Source organism: Anopheles maculipalpis, chromosome 2RL (genome assembly GCF_943734695.1).
Source record: "Anopheles maculipalpis chromosome 2RL, idAnoMacuDA_375_x, whole genome shotgun sequence".
Taxonomy (NCBI): Eukaryota; Metazoa; Arthropoda; class Insecta; order Diptera; family Culicidae; genus Anopheles; species Anopheles maculipalpis.
The window spans coordinates 28,882,088-28,897,223 of NC_064871.1; the positions used below are offsets into that span (position 1 = coordinate 28,882,088).

General features: G+C 42.8%; 6 protein-coding genes across 6 annotated transcripts in view; all 6 read left to right on the plus strand.

Moving 5' to 3' along the window:
* LOC126559075 (coiled-coil domain-containing protein 25) overlaps window positions 1–15,136 on the plus strand; it is a 318,194-nt gene that overhangs the window by 103,686 nt on the left and 199,372 nt on the right. The window lies entirely within an intron of this gene.
* LOC126565981 (serine protease snake-like) overlaps window positions 171–15,136 on the plus strand; it is a 320,396-nt gene continuing 305,430 nt past the window's right edge. Inside the window, exons 1-5 of the mRNA XM_050223185.1 lie at window positions 171–181; window positions 957–1,705; window positions 4,441–4,461; window positions 4,530–5,057; window positions 5,128–5,461. Of these exons, the coding sequence (XP_050079142.1) occupies window positions 171–181; window positions 957–1,705; window positions 4,441–4,461; window positions 4,530–5,057; window positions 5,128–5,459 (1,641 nt within the window). The 3' untranslated portion in view covers window positions 5,460–5,461. The remainder of the gene's footprint in view (window positions 182–956; window positions 1,706–4,440; window positions 4,462–4,529; window positions 5,058–5,127; window positions 5,462–15,136) is intronic.
* LOC126565992 (serine protease snake-like) lies at window positions 7,028–7,979 on the plus strand. Its single transcript, XM_050223196.1, has 2 exons — window positions 7,028–7,061; window positions 7,123–7,979. Exons 1-2 carry the CDS (start codon window positions 7,028–7,030, stop codon window positions 7,977–7,979), a joined length of 891 nt encoding a protein of 296 aa, XP_050079153.1.
* LOC126559540 (serine protease snake-like) lies at window positions 8,827–9,844 on the plus strand (the record flags this gene model as incomplete). The annotated part of the gene is made up of 3 exons (XM_050215710.1): window positions 8,827–8,860; window positions 8,941–9,441; window positions 9,513–9,844. Coding segments are annotated over 3 exons (867 nt in total), but the record flags the coding sequence as incomplete, so codon positions are not given.
* On the plus strand, window positions 10,535–11,844 carry LOC126566002 (serine protease snake-like). Its single transcript, XM_050223206.1, has 2 exons — window positions 10,535–10,640; window positions 10,970–11,844. The coding sequence occupies exons 1-2, from the start codon at window positions 10,535–10,537 to the stop codon at window positions 11,830–11,832; spliced, it is 969 nt and encodes a 322-aa protein (XP_050079163.1). The 3' UTR covers window positions 11,833–11,844.
* On the plus strand, window positions 13,827–14,711 carry LOC126566013 (serine protease snake-like; the record flags this gene model as incomplete). The annotated part of the gene is made up of 1 exon (XM_050223216.1): window positions 13,827–14,711. A coding segment is annotated over one exon (885 nt), but the record flags the coding sequence as incomplete, so codon positions are not given.

Consider the following 15,136-nt stretch of genomic DNA (forward strand, 5'->3'; position numbering starts at 1 on the left):
GCACAATAATCAAAACATCAACATCCAATATTCCGACTGATTGGTTTGGAATGCCCATTTTTTGGTTGTTGCACGTTGCCTGAGTGTGGCTTTGGGCGCCCTTTTGCCAAAGCAAAAACCGAAAAACAAAACATCAATCATACGATCGATACACTACCGTGCGGGTAGTCATGTCGTATAGGTGAGCTAACGTCCTTTCCACCATCTTAATGTTAAGTGCTACTATCCTACATCGCTTTGTTTTCCAAACACTAACGAACCTTCCGAATTGTTGAGCTGGTAATGCCTTCTCCGCTAAGACCTGTCAGCTTGCTCTCTAACTCTAACTGTACTGTGTTGTAAAAAAAATCAACACGAGTTGATAGACGTAGAGCGAGCTTAAAATGTACTTAAACACATCTAGACCCTTTGCACCGCAAAACACACTATTTCACAAGATTCAGCATACACTCTCTGTCTCTCTGTCTCGTAGTTAGTAGAGCCTCATCTTTGCTTCTTACTATGCTTTTTTTAAACTTAATCTACATTAACATTTGGCTGGTGGTTTGGAGTTAGTTCATTTAACGTAAAGAGGAATATGAAAAGTGTATTTTCGTAAACGAAAAACAAAAATCAAACAAAACTTCCACAGAAACACAAGATATTTCGCACTGTTGAAACGCACACAATTAGATGTAGATATCCATCTTTGAATGATATTTGGTCAAGTAACTAAGAAAGAATGAATATACGACCACAGTCAGGCAGGACATTTACGTTTCGTAAGTTAAGGATTAATCCAAAGACATGGGTTTTGGTGATGCACTAGGAAGGTTTAGCAGTAGTTTCAAGCTTCTGGTATCGGTAGTCTTCACCACAACATCAACTCTGTAAAATAACTCTTTAAGTTAATATCGATCGATTGGTTGACTAGAGATGATTGTACCCTAACGTATCTTTTGTTGCTTGTCCTACAGCCGTCCGATTCAAACATCTACTAGTACGGCGCTTTATACGACGCTTGCTGCCACCACGACCACCACGACCACCTCCACTACGACGGAACCTTCGACGACTTCCGCCGAAGCACGTCAGTTTGTATCCTTCTCGACCGTGTCAACAGTCGTCCCGCAGCTGACTGCTGAGCATACCTCACCACTTGCATCCCTACTGAACGGTGACATTCTGGAGCAGGATCGTACCGTACGTCCGTCTACCGCACAGTATGCAAACACCGCCGAAGAGGAACACGACGAGGAGCAGGAACTTGAGCACGATCAGGATGAGGACGAGCAGCAGCTGCACGGAGACGAGTTGGAAGAAGAAGACGATGAGACGAACGTGGTTGGACGTAGCAGTAACAGTGCAAATGCAGTCGCTGAAGAGGAAGAGGAGGACGAGCACGAACAGGATGACCACGAGCATGATGAAGCAGAGGACGAAGACGAACAGGCGGCAGAGTTGCATCACCAGCAGGCCCTTGCTGCCGGTCAGGACACGGACGCTGTTGTTTCTACCCTGCCCGAAGACATACCCGTCGAGCAGAAGCTGAAGCAGATCACGAAAGAGATCGAGCAGCTGTCCGGTGGTGCGGGTGATCGTGAGCTGCGTGTAGACAGCCGTCAGAGCTTCCTGTCGCTGTCGGATTTGATCAAGAATATTCGCCCAGCAGAAAAGGTAGTACCGCAGATCGATTCGTCCTACGCCAACACGATGCGTGTCCTTGGTGAGCCACTCAGTCAGAAAAGATAAACGAGAGCAGATAGTGGACGGTATCAAAGTACGACGATAAGGAGCAAGATTTTGCGTATTAGTTTAACCAGTTTAAGAAGTAGCACAGGCGTGTCGCATTTAAGCCGTGCATACCACACATCCGTCCATTTTTGTTTGTAGTGTTTTGTTTCGCGCTAGTTTCCGGTTGGCTTCATATGGTCATATTCATGCTGTAGGTTCATTACGACGCACGGTTCTCTCTGAGGACTACATCCCAATCGGTATCCATATTGGTAGAAGCTTGTATGTTTTGGGGCGCTTTTGGGACATCACTTCTCGAGAGAACTTTTTTATTCGCTTATATGTACCGACAGAGATCCGAGGACTATAACGTCATTTGTCTTGATTTTACCTCATTCCCATGTCATTATCATCATCGTCATCATCATCATTATCTATGTTTTACGTATTGAACTATGCATACTAAATCATCAGAAATCGTCCAGTAGATCTCCTCGTCTATCGAGGCATGTGGATGATTTAGTAAACATTTTTTAAAGAAGTTTTAGACAAACTTTGCCCACAGTCTCCCGGAAATTCATTGTGTCCTCATCCTACTCCCACAAACCCTTCACCAAACATAGTACGAGTGACGGAATAAGGCTAAGCATTTAAGCATGTAACAGAATACGAACGATAGCGTAAGTGTATTAGAATTCTTGTGATTTAAACTGAACACGCAGGAGAGAGATCATTGTAAGACAAGACGGAAATGAATAGGAATGGTAGTCACCGGAGTTTGTTAAGGCCCGGGTATGCCTTTCCGCGGACACACACTGAAATGCACTGAAAGAGAAAGTGAGATGCAGAAAAAATAGAGAGAGTAAGAGAAAGATAGAGAGAGAGAGAGTATGAATGAAATAAATGATAAGATTTGTACAAAATCATATTGAGTTTATTTTATATATCTTTTTACTCCGTTTCTGTCCAGTTAATGACCGTATAAAGAATTTACGGGCTGGGTTGCCTTGTGCCATAATCATCGCTTGGGCAGCCCACCATAAGCCTAGTAAAGATCCACGTACAGTTCGAAGAGCTCGTCATTGCAGCGGATTCTTCATTGTCCTTCCCTGATATTCTAATTTATAATCAAAAATCCTTCTGAACACCTTTCTCTCGAACGCGGCTAAAAGGATTTAAACAGTTTTGTTCAGAGTCCTCTTTTCTGGAGTATATGCAGCATAAGAGTAGTGGGACTATAAAGTAGTGAGGAGCATATTAGTAAAGGGACACAGTCCTAACCTTTGCTACATTTTTGCAACCCATGTGTAGCCATAAAATCGGATTTATAACAAACTCTCCCTAAACTCACTATTTTAATGGGCATTGTACATTGATCTAGATAAGACAAAATTGCAGAGAAATTGAGCCGGAGGGATCAGTTTAAGTTGTTCCACAAAAAGAGGCGTGGCCCAAAGACGCATCCAACGGTATGCTGCACGCCCCGATTGAACAAAAACTGAGCGAGTTATCGCCGATTTTCCACGGGCTATTGTGGTCCCAGAAACTCCCGGAAAATTCTGCCTGCAGCATTCCCGTGGAAAACCGGCGATAACTCGCTCAGTTTTGGTCTGTTCGAGGCGTATTGCATACCGTTGAATACGTATTTGCATTGCGCATCTTTCTGTCCAATACTTTATACCGGATCCTTCCCCTAGGACGAATTATCTGCCATCTATGTGCTACCTAAGTTGGTTAACACATCCCTCCCACCCTCAAGGTGCCTCCTATCGAGAATTATTTTCCACATTTTTTTTTTGTTCGCCATAGTGAATTTTTTGGATTACTGCCGGAAGGCCGTTCGCAAAAAACTGATTTTTCTTGCAAGTGAGCTTCAATTACTCCCTTCGATGGGAAATTGATCAAAAACAATTATTTGTTTTAATTGTTTTTATATTGCCATCCGAAGAAAGTTCATTATTTTATACAAATACTAGAAACACATACGAAATGCTGAATTCTTTTTGGCGTTAATTCTTCTACTTTTAACTGACATTTCGTGTCGTCTACCGTGGCTTCAAGCCAATCCCTCTCTTTTTTTTCTGAAGCTTTTACGCATTTTGCCCGATCGCCGAATTCATCTTCGGGCTTTTAGCCCGAATCATTAAGGCATTCAGCGACGACAGCTTTTGAACTGTTTTTTTAGCACCTTAAATCGTTAAATGATTAAATGAAGCATAATAAAAGGAGTGCAGCCAGCATAAATAGCCAAAATTGATAAGAGAATGTAGTCAAAAACCTCCCATGTGATTGTTATTCGCTAGCAAAGACATTATATCGGAATGAAGTAACTAAATTGTTCATTAATTGAAGTAACTGTCCCAATGTTTGAGTGTTAATTTTCACTGTTCGGCACTGTATTGTGCTTGTATGAATGGAAACATCGTACAACTACATGTTTATCCCAAACCCATCTTTAACACGTACCATTTCATAGTTAGTCCATGTCGGACAGTCTTATCAAGCAGCAGTCTAGACTTTACTGCCAGAATTGTTGACCTCTTGGAACACCAAACACGACGCGTCGTTCTTTAGGGTAGGATGCTTAGTCACAAAGTTATTGGTAATATTGTAATCGTTTTGCTAGGATTGTGGTTAGTAATCTGCAATGGACAAACAGGTAAAGAAAGCTCATAAATGTGTGGAAACTGGTTTGAATAACAAACGTTTCAATCAATCTCTTTGCAGCCAAGAGGATATCTGTGCAAAGTAAGCTCTACACGCCGCAAAGGTATGCAGAATGTAGAAGTAATGGTATCGTTTCGCTTACATTACAGAGTGTGACGAATATCGGCGAGTAATCTCTTCAAAGCGTGGTGTAATATCGCTTACCTTGAACCCGAAACCGATCTACTACCAGTCGTACAATTGCTCCAATGTGGTGGAACTGATCGTTGGTGGGGAAGCTGCGAAGAATGGTGAATTTCCACACCATGCTTTGCTAGGGTATCCAAGTGAGGATGATGGACCAACTGGACCCTATAGTTTCAGCTGTGGAGGATCGCTGATATCGGATCGCTTCATACTGACCGCTGCGCACTGTTTCAGCTACGGTGATCCGGAGATCGTTCGGTTGGGCGAGTACGATCTCAAAGTAGATTCAACGTCACAGCTCGATTTCGGCATTGCCGAGATCATCCGACATCCAAGTTATCGAAACTCGCGCTCTTACCACGATATTGCCCTGATACGATTAAACGAAACGGTGCTGTTTTCGAAGATAATACGCCCTGCATGTTTGTGGACGAATCCTGCACTGAACTTGAGTCGATTTGTGGCAACGGGTTTTGGCAAACTGGAGGAAGGTAAGTGTGTGTGTTTGTGCAACCGAAAGTGACAATAGGACAGGACAATTTAAAAATAATTCCTTCACAGGCAGCATCGAGTTATCGACAAACATGATGAAGGTACAGCTGGATCTGTTTCCATCCAGCGACTGTGGTGAGCTGTTTCGCGATAATCGCAACTTTCGCGAAGGAATCAAAGAAGGACAGCTGTGTGTGGGAAGTATAATTGGCGGTAAGGATACGTGCCAGGGTGACTCCGGTGGACCACTGCAAACGATAACGGAACCGAGAAGTTGTATCTACAACATCGTTGGTGTGACGTCTACCGGTGCTGCCTGTGGTGTTGGAAACTCCAAGGCAATCTATACGAATGTGGCACACTATCTGGACTGGATCGAGCAAGTAGTTTGGGGACAGTGATTGTTGCAACCGTATGTGTTTAGAAGATCTGGTGTTTAAGAATGTTGTGAAGTCAAGTCAAGAATAAAAGTTTATTGTGACAGCAATAGTTCGATACTGCCAAAGGAAAAGACGTATTTTTACCGCTCGTTTTAAAGCAAAACTATGATCTTTTCACTTCATCTTCTTGTAGTTCGATTGTTTGTTTTGTATATCAGCGCGCAGTATCGTACTTGTTAGGGTTTCATCGCAGGGTTGCACGACTGTAGCACCATACATTTTAAGATTGCTCTTAAAACGGGGAACTACCATATGCTTCTATCATTACTCGATCGTTTGTGCTGATAATTCCGTCCTGGTCGTTCTTCGTTTTTTTTTCTAAGCTTGGTCACATATGAGTGTAACGTGCTCTTCCCTTACTGTGCAGCCACTTAGATCGATCAAGCAGGTTAGAACAGCGCCATCGGCCGGATGGCATCGAACAGAAGTCTTTCATTTCTTGTAAAATGTAATGAAACGTACCTTAGACCTTGAGGTCTAAGGTACCAAAAGATTAGGCATATGACTAATATGAGAGACTACACTACCATAGCAGGCCTCATGGACCATTATCCAGCATCACTGGTAGCCCCTGTGCCAACAGCAGTAGCAACAGATTCAGATGCAACTTGAGCATCCTCCACGCGGTGTGTCATATGTTTCAGTGTCCTCGGCAACCCTAGCACCATCGTCAGCCTCGACGTCAGTAGTTTAATTAATAACATTTTAAAAGTAATCTAGCCCCCTGTGATGTAAGTATATATCAGTTTAATTTTGCAGTTATCCAAAAGCGTTGTGAGCAAGTGGAGCAGTGCAAATTTCAATCGATTCTAGATGGATGTTCATTCCACATAAGATGTATTAGCATCTCCATAAATATTACAGAAAGAATGGGAATTTCTTAGAGTGTTTCGCCGTACAAAACCGACCGAATAAAAGAAAAAGTCAGGTTCTTGTAAAAGATGCCTTTACTTCTGTAATCGTTAGCAAACAGACTTGGCTGTATTACCAACCCAACTTCGCTCGAATAAAATGCTTGTAACACTGTGAACTGAATCAACAAATCAGTCACACCCTCACACGCACTCGCAAGCCCCCTCGACTTCTTGGTCTTGAAACGCTTTTGATAAGTGTCACCTTGGGTTTGGTAGGGAAATCACACCTCATTCAAATCTATTTTTGCTCTTTCTGTGGTTTGTCTTTAATGTGAAAAACCTGTTTTGTGTCCGATTGGTCAGTTGACATGGGATGCTATCGTCCATAAACTGGAGTCAAGCCCACTCTCAACGTTTTAGTTTGTGGCAAACCGTTCGAGAATAATCTTTTGTTTAAACACTGTTGATGAGGATTCTAATAGCAGGAGACAATTTGTTCGACCATCTTTCCTACTAGACAGTGGTGTGAGTGAAGTTTTATGCAAGAATGAAACTACCGTATCTTGCAGGATATATTTTCTTTATAATCGGCAGCGCAAGTCTTGGTATGGAAATTTGTTTGTTGTAAAAGAAAACGATTCTCCTAGCATTTTGTTTTGTTTTTATTTCACGCATATGCTACTAAAAGGTCAAAGACTTGCCGTGAAGAGTAAGTAGCATTATATTCGCCTGAAGTCAACTACTAATTACACCCTTCTTGGTCTTACCAGAGTGCAACGAATATCGTAAGGTTATTACCACGACACACAAAATCATACCTCTGCTCATCAATCCAATCGCACACGAAATAAATGTATACAACTGTACGAACGAATTGAAGCTGATCGTGGGCGGCCAGCAGGCAAGGTACGGTGAATTTCCTCATCAAGCACTGTTGGGCTACCCAAAGCAAAGCGACCCATCTGATGTTGAGTTCCTGTGCGGTGGAACATTGATCAGTGAGCAGCATGTCCTCACGGCAGCTCATTGCTTTTCCGATCACGATCCGACGGTAGTACGGCTCGGCGAGTATGACACTACGTCAAAGTCATACGATGAGCTCCAGCTTAAGATCGATCGCATTCGTCGACATCCGAAATATCCACGCACCCAACCGTACGATGATGTAGCTATTGTGCGTCTTGAACGGCCAGTCCAGTTAAGCAAACACATACGTCCAGCCTGTCTGTGGGATTCGAAGCAGCGACCAACATCGAAGTTCGTTGCGTCCGGGTTTGGACGGCGCGACTTCTTCGACACGGAACTGTCACCAACGCTGATGAAGGTACAGCTGGATGAATTTCCGAGAGACGATTGCTCGCGATACTTTCGGCGTTTGCGCCACGGATTGCGACCAGGTCAGCTGTGTGTCGGTAGCGCCACCTCGAAGAAGGACACCTGTCAGGGAGATTCCGGTGGTCCGTTGCAGCTGCTGACGAATGGTACGACCTGTACGTATTATATCGTAGGCATTACATCGCTTGGAGTACGACATCGCTTGTATGCGAAGTCGTACGGGATCTATACGGAAGTGGCACATTATCTCGATTGGATAGAAGCAAACGTGTGGGGTGCGAATGCGCTCTAGAATGTTGAACAATCCCCAATATTTATTACATTTGGTAGGCAGTACTTCTTATTGCATAGAAACATTTAACTTAGCCAGAACTGAAGTTTACTGAATGGATAGTCGTTCTTGGAAGTGAAATTTAAAGTTGTACCGTACAATATGAGAAAAATATGGTTTTAGTTGTAAGAAAGTTGATATTATGGTTGACTAAATCGCTCTTCATGCCAAATTATTGAACATTTTTCAAGTTACAAAACCCTTTTTTTATATCTTGAACTACAACTGTATTTAGCAAGCCTTGTGAAAAATTCATTATTGAAAATGAAGATTGATTAGATCATCGCGAAATAGAGTGCCTATCAATAATGGACCACACGATTTTTGTATAAAAGGAATTTTAATTACCTTGACTGCGTTTTTTTTCCTTAGGAACTTTACCATACATTGCTACCAAAATAAAAATGCTCTTAAATCATCTCAACTTGTTGTTCCACTTTGTATATGCCATTAACATTGCCATTTTGAACCACCTTTCTTATCATCATTTTGGCAGTTAAGGCCGGTTTCAGCGAAGCCGCAAACAGATTATCCCGGATGACCCCTTTGCCAAAATAGGTCGAGTGCATTTGGATTTTAGAAGTCAGTACGAACGTGTTGTTGATTGGAGCTAGGGTATAAATACGGTTGTAGCAGGTGGAACCGTAGGACACCCTGAAATGGGCAATAAAGCGTTTGGTACTGTGTTGGCAGTCGTTGTACTATTGTTGTGTCTTTACGAAGTTCACGGTAGGTTTTGTGCCCGGTAGTTGATGGTTTGTAGAACATTTAAAATTTTTCCTTTTCTCGTACTTCCTCATTTCTCCATTTCACCCTTCAAGGACTTCGTTTGGCGGAACAAAGTGAGTGATGGTGTAATGTTGTGTCCGAAGTGTCCTGCTTTGCAATTAAGATCTGATTTTCCCTTTTACTACCGGACCAGAATGTCAGGAGTATCGAAAGATCATTTCTTCCTTATCGTCCAAGGTGCCAGGCAGGACAAATGACTACAAAACACCTCCAAGCGGACTACCGGCACGGGACGGTGAATTCCCTCATCAGGTGCGCGTCGGTCAATGGTTCTACGAAGATGAAGACGATACGGCCTTCATTTTGCGTTGCAGTGGTGCTCTTATAAGTGATCGCTTTGTACTCGTATCGGGTCACTGCTTCTGGACGATGGGTGATAAAACGGTATCTCTCGGACGACATGACTACACGCGTAACTCTTCCCTTCCAGAGCTGTTGGTCGAACGTGACGATCTCATTCTGCATCCCTCGTTTGACGAACTGACGAAGTCATCCTACAACGATATTGGATTACTTCGTCTTAACGAACCGGTCACCTTTACCTCGCACATCTATCCTGCCTGTCTGTGGACGGAGGACGATACGCAACTACCGGAAAAGTTTACTACAACGGGGTTCACGACGGGCAAGTTGGGTAAGTTGGACGTTAGCTAAGTGCTGCTGGTGTATATGTGCTTGCTGAATGACTTCCTTTGTGACTCGTAGTGAACGACACTCAGGATACACGATTGGTTAAGGTGCAGATGAACAGTGTGCCGAATGAGCAGTGCACGCGAGAGTACGCTGGAAGTGACTACTATCCGCAGGGAGTCACTGACGCATTGCTCTGTCTAGAGTCTCAAGTAGAGTGGAAAGCGTCATGCGATGGAGACGGTGGTGGTCTAGTGCAAACGCTTGACGCTGAGTCCGGTGATGTGTATCGGCTTATCGGTATAGAAGCCAAGGGTCACGAGTGTGACGAGTCGCATCAGAAGTACACTTACACCAAGGTCCAGAAGCATCTGGATTGGATCGAGAGCGTCGTTTGGAGTTCGTAAGGTCGAGCCAAAACATGAGCACTGTAGACGATGGGTGAACGAAATAAAATTATCTGTCTCTTTGATCTGTTCTGTACCAATGTTTTGATTTCTTGTGGTTAGCAAGTTGTTAGAAATCAATTGCCCGCTCATGTCATGATCAACCTGTACATGCAAATTGCTTATAATTCTAATCATCCTTGAAATTACAATCACCTATAGTTTCGGCCTGCCATTTTTGACTTCCTTGTTTTTTTTTTTAAAGGCTCGCGCCGAAAAAAATCGATCGTCGGTAAAGCACCATTTAACAACACACCATGCCACACATACCAATACACCGCTTAAGTTGATCAGTAACGTCTGCATACTGCATGGGCCGAGCCTCCATGACACACAGACTTGCTCTTCAACTTTCGGCAACATATGTTGTTAACCATATTACAAAAAGAGTACTCAATGTTCAGTCATAACTTGAATCTGACGGATGGACGAATCTTTATAGCTCTTCCGACTAAACTCACGGTTCCACTCAAGCATTGTCGATGAACCTTGGAGCGGTTCAACGTTGTGGCGATCGGTGTTGATAGCGGCAGATGCAAACCGGCACAGTGAGAAGAAAAAAAAAACTAGTTTTATACTGCGCGTAACACCCATCATGACACAAGCACAAAAGTGGAAAGACCAGTTCGTTGATTGTTGATCGCAGCTTGCATGCATATACCGATCGGTGTGAGGAAGCTTCGTGTCGTGCTTGAGCACAGTATGGAATTAGCTGCCGAAGTGTTACATTTGATGGATGATTTCGATTCACTTTTCGGTATATAAAACTTTTATAAGTGTTTAGAGGCGTCAACTATGAAGAACTCGTATGTTAGTAAAAAGGAGACGCTTTTAACAGCGGTAGTGATCGTGTTAAGCTGGTGTTGTTGTTTTACTCAAGGTAATAGGCTTCCGGGTGTTTGGATGAAAAGGTGTATCGTGCTAACCAACTTTGTTATTCTTTTTCCATATAATTGTTTACTTGTCTATCAATCGATCAACCCTACAATTACAGGACGAATAGCCACACAAAGTAAGTAGAGAAGCATCATGTGCGTCGAAGAATTGATTTCTATTTTCTAACATGATTGTTTTCCTTTTCCCCAGAATGTATTGAGTATCAAAACATAGTCGTAAATCGACAAACCCTCATACCACTTACACTGCAACCAAAGCCAATCCAGTTCGAGGTGTATAACTGCACGAATGTTATCCAACTGATTGTCGGAGGTGAACAGGCAAAGTATGGCGAGTTTCCACATCACGCCTTGCTAGGCTATCCGAAAGAGGACAACCCGAAAGAGTTCGATTTCAAGTGCGGCGGTACACTCATTAGCGATCAGCATATCCTGACGGCGGCCCATTGCTTTGCAGAAGGTGACCCCACAGTAGTTCGACTCGGCGAATATGACACCACATTCGATGCGGGTGACGAGTACGAGAGTGATATTGCCAGCATTAGACGACATCCGAACTACTCGTTTTCGCGCTCGTACGATGACATTGCTCTGGTGAAGCTGAAGTATCCGATCTTACTGACCAAACACATCCGGCCGGCGTGCTTGTGGGAAACGGAGGAACGTAACATAACGCGTTACATCGCGACTGGATTCGGGTATATGGAAGCCTACAATCCGGTACAGTCCACCGTGATGATGAAGGTGCAGCTGGACGAGTTCCCGGTTGGTGAATGTGTTAAAGCTTTCAAAGGCGATCGGAAGTTCAAGAATGGTATAAAGGATGGACAGTTGTGCATTGGAAGTATTGTCGAGGGGCGTGACACTTGCCAGGGGGATTCCGGTGGTCCGATACAGGTTGTGACTAATTCGAAAAGCTGTTCTTACGGTTTGGTTGCCATTACGTCGACAGGTGGTATTTGTGGCATTGGAAATTCGAAGGCAGTGTACACTAAGGTGTCACATTACATTGATTGGATAGAGGATAATGTGTGGGGTGCTAATAGGATGTGAGCGCGGCGATAACAATGGGTACACTATGAAATTAGTTTAAGCCAGTTTTGTGCGGTATGCTGCGCGATGCTGTTGGGACATGAGAATGGTGCGAGTGTTTGAATTGAGCCGGCTTAGGCGATATTTATTTAATGCGAATGGAAAGAATAATTAATACACAGTTAAATCAGAATAAAGATTTAAGCTAAAAATTTGTAAAATAATACGTTTTTTTTGCTATCACATCATTTCTTAATCACGCTGAAAACATGGAACAATGTGTTAATGATGTTCGAAACGACTTAGCAGATTAATTGACTATTATTTTGCTTCGTTCGATTTGCATCGTGATTGAGAATGTTTTTTTCTCTAATTGCTCTGATTGATCGTCTGTGATTCCCAATAGGGAAATCCCATTTACTAGGTTGTACAAATATACATTAGATTGATTAACACCCATAGTCCAGCGCATCTATTTACAGTAGGTGCCGTGTGTATGTCAACAGTACTGATATTAGTTATACATTTGTGTTGATGAGTGTCATGCCAGAATAGCAAAGCTGAGTTAAATATCGGCGAACAACAAAAAAGTGAGTTGACTTATTGAACTAAGTGAACATCCTCAGCAAAGTGCTCGACTGAAGAAGAATTTCGAGTAAAATCAATTTCGTGTAAAATATAAAAAAAGCTCACGCGTTATTCTTACGATCTATCCTAGTAGTGAGCTAATTTTAGTACAACGTGATCGAAAAGTTCATAGAAGGAGAGCTACGAGTCCAAAACAACACCCGTATCCTTAACACACTGATATTCTACAACGTCATGTCCGTTTAAACCGTAAATAACGACCGTCGCAGTACGTGAGTGACTGAACCAGCACTAGTGAGTGAGTTGATCTCACCAAGTGAGGCCTTGAATCGACCCTGCTCGGCTCACGAATTTGTCGAAATATTTATGCATTGTCTGCGTATAAGATATAATTGCCATCTGAAAAAACCACGAACCAGAACCATAATTCTTTGGGGAATCTCCCATCCTTTGGGAAACAGGCTCCTATATGTAGATATGATTTTCACCCGATCTCTACAAATTTTTACTTTTGTGGATGGCATCATGAAGTCATCATAGCATGATGAAATTAAAGGACCAATTTGTCGGAGGCTTTGACCGCGAAAGAATCCGGCTAGGAAGGAGATTTAAGAATGACAAACTAGAGATGTTAACATTTTTATTTTGAGGCTTATTGTTATCGAGTTTTGATGCTGTTATGTCCTACAATAACCCCTACGGCTCAGAATGCTCTAGCAACACGAACATTTCACGTCCGGTATCAGATATCTTACAAATATTTGAAAAATTCGAGTTTTTTGGCTGCCTGAAATTCAAGTTTAGTTTGCGTGAAAAAAAAACAAGTAAAACTGGAAAATTTTTTATTGGATTATGATTGAAACATGTTAATTTAGTTTCGGACCATACACTCCCTCTGACCAAGGCATAAAAATAGAAAGACCAGTTTAATGACTGGCGATCGCAGCTTTATGCGAATACTGATCGGATTGAGCAAGATGCGTGCGGTGCTTAAGTGCACAGTATAGAATTGGCTAACGATCTGTGATGTTTGGTCGATGCTTAGCCGTTTGAGGCTCCACCAATCATAGACTGTTTTTGTAATTTTGATTGATATTTTGAAAAAAGAAACAAAGGCTTATTGAAAGCAATGAAAACTTTACTCGTTCGAATAAAGAAGACACTGCCGATGGTAATGGCTGTTAGTGCTGCTCTTGTATCACCTGTATCCTGTATCACTCAGGGTAATAGACTTTCGGACGTTACATTCTTAATTACATAATTACAGTCATTCATAAATCGTATCAATAAAATTTTTATTTGTCTTACTATTCATGATCTTTCAATTTGTCGCTCGAATAACTTCAAATGCTCATAACTACAGGACGAATTGCGACTGAAAGTAAGTATGGTAGTACCAAATACATGCTCTGACTGTCATCTTCTAACATGATTTCTTCGATTTCGCAGAGTGTGAAGAATATCAAAATGTTGTCGTAAATCGACAAACCCTGATACCACTTACACTCCAGCCAAACCTGTTCGAGTTCGAAGTGTATAACTGCACGAATGTTATTAAGCTGATTGTCGGGGTTGAACAGGCAAAGTATGGTGAGTTTCCACATCACGCCTTGCTGGGTTTCCCGAAACAGAGGAACCAGGATGAAATCGAATACAGTTGTGGCGGTACGCTCATTAGCGATCAGCAAATCCTGACGGCGGCCCATTGCTTTGCGTATGGTGAACCCACGGTAGTTCGACTCGGCGAATATGACACCACATTCGATGCGGGTGACGAGTGCGAGAGTGATATTGCTAGTGTCCAAAAGCATCCAAACTATCGGTTTTCGCGTTCGTACGATGACATTGCTCTGGTGAGGCTGAAGTACCCGATCTTACTGACGAAAAACATCAGGCCGGCCTGCTTGTGGGAAACGGAGGAACGTAACATAACGCGTTACATCGCGACTGGATTCGGGTATATGGAAGCCTACAATCCGGTACAGTCCACCGTGATGATGAAGGTGCAGCTGGACGAGTTCCCGGTTGGTGAATGTGTTAAAGCTTTCAAAGGCGATCGGAAGTTCAAGAATGGTATAAAGGATGGACAGTTGTGCATTGGAAGTATTGTCGAGGGGCGTGACACTTGCCAGGGGGATTCCGGTGGTCCGATACAGGTTGTGACTAATTCGAAAAGCTGTTCTTACGGTTTGGTTGCCATTACGTCGACAGGTGGTATTTGTGGCATTGGAAATTCGAAGGCAGTGTATACTAAGGTGTCACATTACATTGATTGGATAGAGGATAATGTGTGGGGTGCTAATACGATGTAAGCGCAATGACAATAGTACGATCAGTGAGCAATCTCTGCGTGAAAGGATCTTTTTTGCGACGGAGTTTGAGCGGAATTCCTTTCGATAACATTCGTTTGACCTGTACAGGGAGGATGATTATTGAATAAGCCGAAAATAAATTAATGTAATCAGAGTAGAAATATATCGGCTCTGATGGGTTTGCCTTTGATTCTTCTTCTTCTTCTTCTTCTTCTTCTTCTTCTTCTTCTTGACTTAACCAGCTGTCTTTCACTTCATCGAATCACCTACTGGACTTATTGATACCGTAGTTGCTTTATTTTCGAAACCGCAGTCCTCACTATGGAATTACGAGAACCCGTAATAACGACACTCCTGCCGCCTCTCCACCGGCCCCACTTTTATCATCGTCGTTGTTGCCTCACCACCGGGCCAGCAAATGTTAT

What these genes read in the sequence shown, in the direction of transcription:
- LOC126565992 (XM_050223196.1), top strand. Translation starts at nt 7,028, where the DNA reads ATGCTACTAAAAGGTCAAAGACTTGCCGTGAAGA. An exon ending in TCAAAGACTTGCCGTGAAGA is followed by an intron (nt 7,062 to 7,122) that starts GTAAGTAGCATT and finishes TGGTCTTACCAG; the next exon opens with AGTGCAACGAATATCGTAAG.
- LOC126566002 (XM_050223206.1), top strand. Translation starts at nt 10,535, where the DNA reads ATGCATATACCGATCGGTGTGAGGAAGCTTCGTGTCGTGCTTGAGCAC. An exon ending in TGATTTCGATTCACTTTTCG is followed by an intron (nt 10,641 to 10,969) that starts GTATATAAAACT and finishes CCTTTTCCCCAG; the next exon opens with AATGTATTGAGTATCAAAAC.